At 45.3% G+C, this 10,661-nt stretch overlaps 1 protein-coding gene across 5 annotated transcripts in view; it reads left to right on the top strand.

The window, feature by feature from the left end:
- The first annotated feature begins 411 nt into the window (after nt 1-411).
- Nucleotides 412-10,661, top strand: part of LOC144372237 (palmitoyltransferase ZDHHC19-like) — a 41,106-nt gene continuing 30,856 nt past the window's right edge. Inside the window, exons 1-3 of one of the 5 annotated variants that reach the window (XM_078035618.1) lie at nt 412-6,374; nt 9,471-9,592; nt 10,084-10,223. In XM_078035618.1, the coding sequence (XP_077891744.1) occupies nt 6,280-6,374; nt 9,471-9,592; nt 10,084-10,223 (357 nt within the window). In that variant the 5' untranslated portion in view covers nt 412-6,279. The remainder of the gene's footprint in view (nt 6,375-9,470; nt 9,593-10,083; nt 10,224-10,661) is intronic. The other 4 variants (XM_078035617.1, XM_078035615.1, XM_078035616.1 and 1 more) reach the window with 4 other exon arrangements.

Below are 10,661 nucleotides of genomic sequence, written 5' to 3'. Positions count from 1 at the left end.
GTTGGAGCTGAAACCAGAAGTCTCTTTCAGCACTTTAAAGATCCCTCTCACTATCTTCTGACCTCTATGGCTTCTGGCAGGAATCCAACCATTATTATTTACATGTGATGTATCATTTTTCTCTGGCTGCTTTTAAAAATTTTTGGTATTCAGTTTTTAGCTATCTGGTTTGTATCCACTCAGGTCTGTTTTGTTTGTATAAATTGTTGGTAAATTAGTGTGAGAGTGAGCAATTTCTGGAGGATACAGCCTCCAGGACTCTTTAATAATGTCAGTGCTCTATAAAAACTAAAAGTCAGAGAACCAGTATAGATTATAAGAATCTAAAGAAACATGACAAGAACAGGTAGCATGTGATCCTTGATCATATGCTGTATATTTTAAAAATCCTGCTAAAATGGATTTAGGAAATTTTGAATATCAGTATTATACAACTGATTATAGTTTCATATCAATACCAAATTTCCTCAAAGGGATATTACTATGGTGGTACTAGAGAATTTCCTACTTGTAGCAAAATATTAAAATTGATGAATTTAGCTTAATAATATATGGATGTCATACTAATCTTCATATTTGCCTGACATATTGCTGAGAGCCATAGCTACGTAAGAATGACGCATGGCAATTTCCTTGTCAGCCTACCCCATGTTGCTTAGAGGGAGGACTCTCCATTGTGGAAATGGGCTTGCCTTAGACCCAGGTCATTTGCAGTGACATTGCATGAATGTTTGAGTAAGGTGACCCTGCTCAAGGACCAGCTCGGATCCAAGTTTAGGGCAGATCAGGGTTTAGGGCAGATGAGGGTTTAGGACGATCCAGGTTTAGGGCAGTTCCAGGTTTAAGGTGTATCTTGCTGGGAATAGGGCGTATCCTGCTGCCTCCAGGCGCCCACTCCTTGAGTTCCCATTGAGTTCTCCGCGGGATTCAGAGAGTATTTTGGGATGCAGAGCCCAGTGGAGGTGTGAATTTTCCCAGAACGTGTATGCAGAGTGCCAGTGAGAATTCGGGAATAAAGAATTGCTGTTTGGATCTACAAGGCTACAAGTGGCTTGTGATTTTGTGCCCAGCCAAACTGCGGCAACATATCACACACACATAGAAAATTATACAGATTATGGTGCACATCATTTTACTATTCTTGAAATTTTCCTATAGAAGAGAATATTTTAAAATAACATTTTAGTGGAAAAAGAAAAGCAGTGTTGACAGGCAAAGTTCTACATAGTCTGAGTTAGTTGCACATACCTAAGCACACAGGCTCTAAAACTAACTTTTACTTCTACCAGATGGCTCTTCTACTTGGGGCAGTGCTCTGAGGTCAAGGTAAATTGCTTTGCCTCTTACTAGCCCTTGCCTCAAGCCTCAAAAATCTCTGGGAAGTAAAACAGTGAAACATCATAGGTCCACTATGTCTTGTGGAAGCTTTCTACCATAGACAGAATTCTCCATAGCCAAGGAGAGGAGTTACACCTATGATTGTTTACCACATGGAGATTTTCTTAGCCAGGTGTGTGTCCCTCCTGCACCCCACTGCCCTACCTGAGGAAAAGGGCTGGCAAATTTGCAGAAGTCAGGGAGCTCAAAAGCAATCCTGATTTCTTCCTTTTGAAAATTCACATGTTGGAAGTTCTCTGGTGGGCTGAGATGACCAAGTGTGGGGTCAGCTGGCAGGAAAGCACTCCAAATCGCTCCTTCCACCTCCCTACAAGCTCCCCTGGAGAGGCCAGGAGAAGCAGCATATGCAGTCAGAAAACAAAAGGACCCCAGTCTTCCCCAAGTGTGGGCTCCCTGCACTGGTTGGTGTGAAAGACTGAGGGGAAGCAGGGGGTCTCCTCAGGCAGGACCCTGTGGGTTTCTTCCTTCCCCTCTTTTGCCAGCACCAAGCTCCTAAAGGCAAAGAGAGCTGGAGAGAATTCTTGGGCAAACCCAGTGGGAAGTCTTGAAAGAAACAAGACTTCCTATGAACTTGCCTGTGGGGTGGCATAGGGATTGGTTAGAAGACTACAAATAGTCATATTTGTCTTCCAAGCTGGTGAAGCAAGTTTTAGTGTAGCAGGGCTCAAAGTCAAATGTTATCAGTCCATTCCCCATCTGCCAAACATACACCCATGCACTCGGAGCAAGCACATATGTTCAAATGCTCAGTTGCCTGTCTCCTCCCTCTCCCATCTCTCCATGCTTTGCCTTCCTCCCAGGTGGACAGGCTGTGGAAGTACTGACTGTGCCCAGTGAAAGACAGGAAGACGAGTCTCAAAGAACCTGGAGCTTGCTCTAATAACTTGGCTTCTCCTTCAAAGAGCCTTCTAAACTCCCTCCACTCCTTTCCTCCCACTCAATGAAGAACAGTAGAGTTCAGATTTTGCATAAAATTCTTGTTCTATTAAAAAAAATCTGTCCACTCTTATTCGTAAAGCAATCCAAGAGAAGGATTATGCATTTGATTGAATTGGTTGTTTTTTTTTATCAGGTCTCTGAGACAGGACAAACATTTTAAGTGAAATCACTCATTCAAATTTTGTTTGTATAGGCCAGTTTCACCTAAAAAAGTCAGTATGCTACTAATAATATTTTCTTCCAACTTCAAAGTGGTGAAGTATTTAGAGGCCAGTACCCAGAGTTGTGAATTCTGCCCTCAATTTCATGATTACATTGTTTCATTTGAGCTTCTTTATTGCAATGTAAATATATGTATTTCAAAATAGAAGATAATTCATCCAACAGTCTATCACAGACAACAGCAAACTTGTATAATTTTACTCTTGACAACATCTCTATGGCACTGACTAGAAAGGGTTTATGTTTACCCTGGGAAGAATATCAATTAAAAGTCAAATGTTCTCAAAACTCTTTACACTTATGTTGGAGCTAAATAGCACAAGAGCTACCAGAATTCTTCCTGCTACTAATATCATGGTTTCATTGTAAGACCAGGCACAGTATGTAGAAATAAATTTCACTAGCAAAGGTAGGTCCCTCTCTAACAATATATATATTTCAACCTAGAAGATAATCCTAGAAGAAGATAATGCCCGCATTCCAGCTATGGGGCTGCCCTGAGCAGCAGAGTGATAGAAGGGGATCTTGTCACTGCCCAAAACTTTTCCCATGAGGGCAGCATATGTGGCCTGGATGTATCAAAGGACCTTTCAAATGCCCTAGTGCCCACATTGCTCCTCCCACTGCCCACCCAAGACCATCTACTGTCCCTATTGTAACATCTTTGTGGACATGAGTTCTCCACCTCCCTGTCCACTCTCCAACCCATCCCTGGACACCTGGTCAGGACCAGGAAACTCACAGCATAATTGAGCCACAGGTGGGTATGAGACAATCTTCCCAGTCTGCTAAAAGTGGCTCCCAGCCACTCTTGCTCACTTCCATCTGTTATGCCTCCAGTTCTGCACCTGTCCTGGGAGGCTGGCCTTGCTTGCACAGGTGCTGACATGCAAAGGGCATCCCCTCTGTGCTGAGCCTGGTGGAGTGAGGGGGAGGAAAGGCAGTGACTGTGCCCTCCCCTGGCTTGTTGATACTAGATTCCCAGCCCTTTTTGCTGACTGCTGCCCGGTTCTGGGGATCTTTGCCCGTCTTGGTCTGGGTGTCCCAGTTGGAGAGTTTTCTGGTTCTGAGTGCGTTTCTCTGATGTGCCCCCCCTGCTCGGGTTCACAAGTGCAGGCGGCTGGTTGGGCAAGGGTGTTTTTTTCATCCTCACCCAGTATCTGAGAAAACAGAGGCCCAGAGTTTTTATGTCCTGCTCCAAGTGACACCAGACAGGTCTTGTCTCTAAAAACCTCGCTCAGAACAGATGACCTGATGTGCTATGGGGCTATGTGCCCTAACCATGGAAACGCCAGGTTGTCCTTGAGATGAGAACCTGTGTGTAGAGCCAAGAGCAGGCAGCCTAGAGGGCTGAGTTGGGGAAGACCTGAGCATTTGGGGGTGATGGAAGTCAGGTCAGATAGACCCTCAACGTCTGTCTCCTCTCCCCTAGGAGTTGGACCACCACTGTGGGCAGGTGAGCAACAGCTTGGGGTATCTGAACATCTGGCTGTTCCTGCTGCTACTTATGTCCCTTTGCCTGTACCTGGGTGCCTTGCTGCTGATGTGCGTCGTCTTCCTTGTGGCCACCGCAGTGATGTCATTATCCTTGGACAAAGCCATGGCTAGCCACACAGTCCCAAGGGCCCACACTGGGAACGGCATTCCTACAGAGTATTTATACATTCACCAATTGAAGGATTGTTCATTGTATCTAGTTTTTCCACAGTGTTTTAGTTTTGTTTTGTTTGTACCAGGGATTGAACCCAGAGGTGCTTAACCACTGAGCTGCACCTCTGATCCATCTTCCCCCTTTATTATTCTTAAAGGTTTTTTTTTTTTTTCCTTTTGAGTCAGGGTCTCATTGAATTGCTTAGAACCTTGCTAATTTGCTGAAGCTGGCTTTGAACTTGCAATCCTCCAGTCTTAGCTCCCAAGTGGCTAGAACTTAGGCACGGGCCACTGTGCCTAGCTAGTTTTTCACAGCTATAAAGAAAGCTGCTACAAACATTGGTGTACAGGCATGAGAACCTAAGTTCTCATTTCTGTTGGGTCAATTCTTAGGGGTGGCATTGCTGAGTCATAAGGTAACTGTAGATGGAACTCTGTAGAAAATTGCCAAATTTGTCTTTCAAAATCACTACGCCATTCCTAATCTCTACCAGCAAAGTATGAAAATTCCAGTTGCTCCACATCCTCACCAACATTTCACGCTGTCATTTGTTGTTGTTTTGTTTTCTCTTTTTATTGAAGCCTTTCTAATAAATGAGTAGTGGCATCTCATTTAAGCTCCAGGTCATGTTTTCCTAATGAGCAATGATGTTGAGCTTATTTTTATGTCTTCTTGCCCATTGGTAGGTCTTTGGCAAAGTGTTGTCTCCAATCTACTTCTCTTTTAAAAAATTTTGTTTTCTTTTTTTAGTAAGTTATAAGAGTTGTGTACACTGGGTTGAGATCTATGTTTTCCAAATATTTTCTTGCAATCTGTGGCTTTTCATTCACTTTTCTTCATAGCATCTTCCGAAGAACAGAAGTTTTTAGTGGTGTTGTTTTTCCAGTTCTGGAGATCGAATTGAGGTGTTCTGCCACTGAGTGTTGTTATTTATTCTACTTGGAAAATGATGTCCTCTGTGAGGAACAGTTTTATTTCCTTCTTTCCAACATGTGTGTTTTTATTTCTTTTTTTTCTTAGTGTTGACTAGGAATGATAGGAGTGGGCATCTCTGCCGTGAGATTCCTTTAGTATGGCATTCGCTTGACTAAAGGCTCTTTCAGGAAGACTGGTGGGCAGCATCAGTGGGGGAGGTGAAGCTGCAGACCCTGAGTCAACTGAAAAGACAGAAGAGCCTGTCTGCTCATCACCTCCCATCCTTTTAGTCAGCACCCCACCACTGCCATATGTGGTTCCCTCCCCCCTGTGACTCCTGTGCTTGGCCCTTATTCCTCAGCCCTGTGGTCTGCCTGTCTTCTCCTCTCTCCAGCTTCTAGTATCCTCATTGAGTTTTCCTGGCAGCCTGTTCCCTTCCTCCATCCTGTGGTTCTTCCAGCCCCAGGTCAGACCATAGTCCATAGGCCCTTCCTCCTCTGATCAGAATGAGGCCCTCCATGTCCAGGATCACTATTCTCAAGGGACCTAAATGTGGTCTGCCCTCTGGGGTTCCCCAGTCAGGGCTCCTTTCCATTCTTGGCAGCACGATCTCAGGCAGTGATCCCATGCTCCACCTTCACTCTCTTTCTACTCTGCCCCCTGACTGCAACTCCTCCTGGAGTCCCTTGCTTGGTGGTTGGTGGCAAGGACTCTGGAGCCAGACCTCATAAGTCCAAATCACAGCTCTAGAACTAAGCAGCAGGGAGACCTTGGGTAGCTACTTAGCCCCTGGTCAGTCAACTTCCCTATCTGTAAAACAGGGATTGTGGGATAATTCATGTAAACCACATAGAACAGTGGCTGTACCAGAAAGTGCCCTGTGTGTTGAATATAGACCACAATAAACGTTGATGAGGATGTGGGGGGAAAGGTACACTCATACACTGCTGGTGGGACTGCAAATTGGTGTAACCAATCTGGAAAGCAGTATGGAGATTCCTTAGAAAACTTTGAATGGAACCACCATTTGACCCAACTATCCCTCTCCTAGGTCTATACCCAAATGACTTAAAATCAGCATATTACAGAGACACAGCCACATCCATGTTTATAGAAGCTCAATTCACAATAACTAAACTGTGGAAACAGCCTGGATGCTCGTGAATAGACGAATGGATGGAGAAACTGTGGTATATATACCTAATGGAATATTACTACTCAGCATTAAAGAAAATAAAATTACGTGCAGGTAAATGAATGGAGTTAGAGAATATCATGCTATGTGAAGTAAGCCAATCCTCAAAAACCAAAGGCTGAATGTTCTCTCTGATAAGAAAAAATGAAGGAACTTTGATGAGGCAAAGGGGAGGCAGAGGTGAGGAGGGTGCATGGGGATAGGAAAGATGGTGGAATGAGATGGACATCATTACTCTAAGTACATGTATGAATGCACATATGGTGTGATGCTACATCGGGTACAGACATAGAAATGTAAAGTTGTGCTACAGTTGTGTACAATGAATTAAAATGTATTGTGCTTTCATATATACCTAATTAAAAACAAAAGAAAACAAAAAAAGAAAACCTAAGGCTAGCATGGTCTGCTCCAAAGCTCAATAGACCCCGTAGTTATGATTCTAGTACCACTCGTGACCTTTTTCCATGACCCAATGCATGTCATCCTTTCTTCTTCTGCTAAAACAGAAATCGACATAAAATTTGAAGGTAGACTGTGACTCCAACATCATTGCATTCTCAGTAGAAACACAATTGACCAAGAGAAATCTGAAAAAAATGTTCAACATTACTAATCCTTAGAGAAATGCAAATTAGAATCATAATGAGATACTCTCCCACACCTATTAGAATGGCTATTATCAAAAAGACCAAAGAACCAGTGGCACATGCCTTCATCCCAGTAACTCAGGAGGCTGAGGTGGGAGGATTATAAATTCAAGGTAAACCTCAGCAACTTAGTGAGACCAGATCTCAGAATAAAACTTAAAAAGGTCTGCAGTTGTGTATCGGGGTAATGTACTTCTGGGTTCAACTCGAGTATAAATAAAAGAAAAAGAAAGACAAAAGATATTAAGTACTGGTCTGGATGTGGAGAAACTAGAATTCTTGTACAATGTTTGGTGGAATTAAAATTAGTCTAGTCATTAGGGAAATCAATATGGGAAGTTTCTTTAAAAATTGAAAATAGAGCTCAGTTGGTAGAGTGCTTGCCATGCATGGACAAGACCCTGGGTTCAATCCCCAGCACCAAAAAAAAAAAAAAAAAAAAAAATTTCCCTACAGTCCAGACATCCAACTACTTGGTATATATCCAAAGGAAATGGCATCAGTGTATTAATAGATATCTGCACCCCATGTTCATTGCAGTAATATTCTCAGAACCTAGAAATGGGAAAAGCTGTGTCTATCAGTGGGTGAGTTGATACGGAAAATGTGGTTTAGAAATATAAGGGAACACCATTTAGTCTTAAAATAAAATTAGGAAGTCCTGTCATTTGTGGCATTGAATGAGGCCAAACAACATTTTACTGGGGGAAATAAGCCAGGCATAGGACAACTATCACATGATCTCACCTACATGTGGAATCTATAAAAGTTGAACTCATAGAAACACAGAGCAGAATGGTGACTGCCAGGGGCCCAGGAGTGGCTGGGCTGTGGATGGGGGAGATGCTGGTCCTAGGAGGCCAAATAGCACATAGATGACGGGGATGAGTTTAAGGGATCTATTGTACAATAAGATGACTACAGTTAATAATAACATACAACAGAATGAGTACAGTTGATAATGTTATATACACTGGAAAATGACTCAGAGAGTAGATTTTAAGGGTTCTCAACACAAAAAAGAACATGAAATAATGTATATGTATACATGTTTCAAAATATGTTTTATGCCATAAATATGTACAAATTATTATCATTATGTTATCATCATCATCATCATCAGGGATTTTACTGAGGGTTGCTTAACCATTGAGTCACATCTCCAGCCCATGTTATGTTTTATGTTGAGACAGAAGTATGTCATAAAGCCCACCCTGGAAGTGAGGGAAACTGGGAAGATATTTAGTTGGTAGATTGCTACCTCCTCCCCAAACTGGAGCTCTGTTACAACAAAAAGGAAGAAGTGGCGCTAGGATAAGTGAGGAGCACTGCCTACTTCCATTAGCACTGGGCCTGAAAGGGGGATAACTAACCATCATCAAACTTCTCCCCATAAGCCATATGACATGGTCTCTGTATTAGCTGCTTTCTGTTGCTCTAAAAAAATACACAAGAATTGGTACTTTACAAAGAGATGAGGTTTATTTAGCACAGAATCCAACATTTGGCAGCCCCTGAGACTGACCTTTGGTGAGAGTGATCACACCATGGTGAATGGCATCATGGTGGGAAGACATGCAAGGGGTAGAGACTGAATGGCAAGAAACTGGGGAGGATGAGTCTTGTTCTCTTTATGACACTCCCTCTCACAGGAACTAACAGGGACCCATGAGAAGTTCATTACTCCCTTCCAAGGGCCTCATCCCCAGTGGCCAAATTACCTCCCACTAGGCCCCACTTCTTGCAGGTTCTAGCCCCTCAACAGTGCCACACCCAGGACCTAGCCTCCAGCCTATGTACCTTTGGGGGATAAACTACGTCCATCCTCACAAGCTCCAACAAAGCCATATTGTAAGAGCAGGATGTCCCCGTCCAGAAGTGTGTATGTGAGGCCAGGGGAAGGTTGATATCAGTGGGGACAGGAAGCAGCCAGAGCCCCCATTCCGGAACTCTCTGATGTCACACTTGTAGTCATGGTACTCTGAGTGCCAAGCCAGGAGAAGGAGCGGTTGGCTCTCATTTGTTTGAGAGCAGGCATCGCAGCAGCATGACTGTACCAAACGATTTATTGTCCCCACCCCAACCCCCAGCCAGATCCTGGCTATTCTCAAGCCTCTGGGCTTGTTTCACAGTGGCAGCCCTGGTGTCTCTAAGTGCTGTCTTCTTTACGTTTCCGTGAGTCTCCAGGCCAGCTGTCGGGTCTCACCAAGAGACAGAAGGGAAATAGACAGTGAGAGTGTAGAGGCAGGGAGATGGAGGGAGGCCGGGAGGGGAAGTAGGATATTTAGTGAGAAGCACAGAGATGTGGGGAGCCTGAGGATTTGGGGGGACTATGGGAGGCTGGTAATGCTGGTGACATTTGGTGGAGGGAATGGGGTCTGTCTCTAGCATGGATATTCAGATCTGTCCTTAAGGTGTATGGGTCTGACCTCTGGTGAGCCGGGCCTCATGGGGGCTCCGGGTTGCCCCCGACTAGAACTGAGTCTGGCTCTGATTTCAGAGGCCGAGCACTGGCGCAAGATGGAGAGTGGGCCTACCCAGTGGTTTCCGGACTTCTCTTCCTCCTGAGTTTATACAGCCTCATTGGCATGAACTTTTCGGACCCAGGAATCTTGCATAGAGGTAAGGCCTCAGACTCCTGGGAGAGGGAGGTGGCACCCCAAGGCTGGTGCCTACAGGGGTCATTTGTAAAGGGCTGACCCCACCTGTGGCCTCAGGATCCCTTCTTACCCTGTCATTATTACTTGGGCCCTGGCACTTCATTTCCCAAACCACCGAAGTGTGAAAAACAGAATCCTGGAGGTTTTCCAGTTGCTTTAGAAGGGAGAACGGGGCAAGAGAGGCAGCAGGTTCTTCCAACCACGCAATTCCCCCTTCCTCCTTCCCATTTCACACCTGACTCCAAGCACTGATCTCTATTTCGCACGGGGAGCTCCATGTAGAGCTCGTGTGCTAGACAGCCCTTCTCTCTGACTGCAGCCCATCTGAGTGGTCAGCTTGCTCAACAGGGACTGGGGTTCCCCTGCCCTCCTCCTCCCCACCTTCTTGATGCCCTGTGATGCTATGGGGCTGCCCCGAGCATCACAGTGATGCAAGGGCCTCCTCCCTGCCAGGCGCCTTCGAGCAGTACCCTGAGACTATATACAATGCACGAGTCAATGGCAGGTTGTACCACATGCCGTGGTGTCCCACGTGCTGTTTTCACCGCCCGCCCCGAACCTTCCACTGCAAAAGGTGTAACATCTGTGTGGAGGTGAGTGCTCCTCCTGCCTGTCCACTCACCAACCTATCTCCGTGCACCTGGCCAGGACCATGAACCTCATATCATGAGTGGGCCAGGTGGGGGTATCAGACCATGTTCCCAGAGTGCTTCAAGTGGCTGTCAGCCACTGTTGGTCACTTGTATATGTCATCACCTCTGTGTCTGCACCTGTCCAGGGAGGCTGGCCTTGCTTACACAGGTGTGACATACAACGGGCATCCCCTCTGTGCGGGGCCTGGTGGAGTCGGGGGAGGAAAGGCAGTGACTGTGCCCTCCCCTGGCTTGCTGATACTAGATCCCCAGCCCTTCAGGCTGACTGCTGCCCTGTCCTGGGGATCTTTGCCTGTCTTGGTCTGGGTGTCCCAGTTGGAGGGTTTCCTGGGTTCTGAGTGCATTTCTCTGATGTGCCCCCTACTCTGGTTCACAAGT

This window comes from Ictidomys tridecemlineatus, assembly GCF_052094955.1.
Source record: "Ictidomys tridecemlineatus isolate mIctTri1 chromosome 3 unlocalized genomic scaffold, mIctTri1.hap1 SUPER_3_unloc_1, whole genome shotgun sequence".
Classification (NCBI taxonomy): domain Eukaryota; kingdom Metazoa; phylum Chordata; class Mammalia; order Rodentia; family Sciuridae; genus Ictidomys; species Ictidomys tridecemlineatus.
This window is presented reverse-complemented; position numbering and strand designations above follow the sequence as displayed.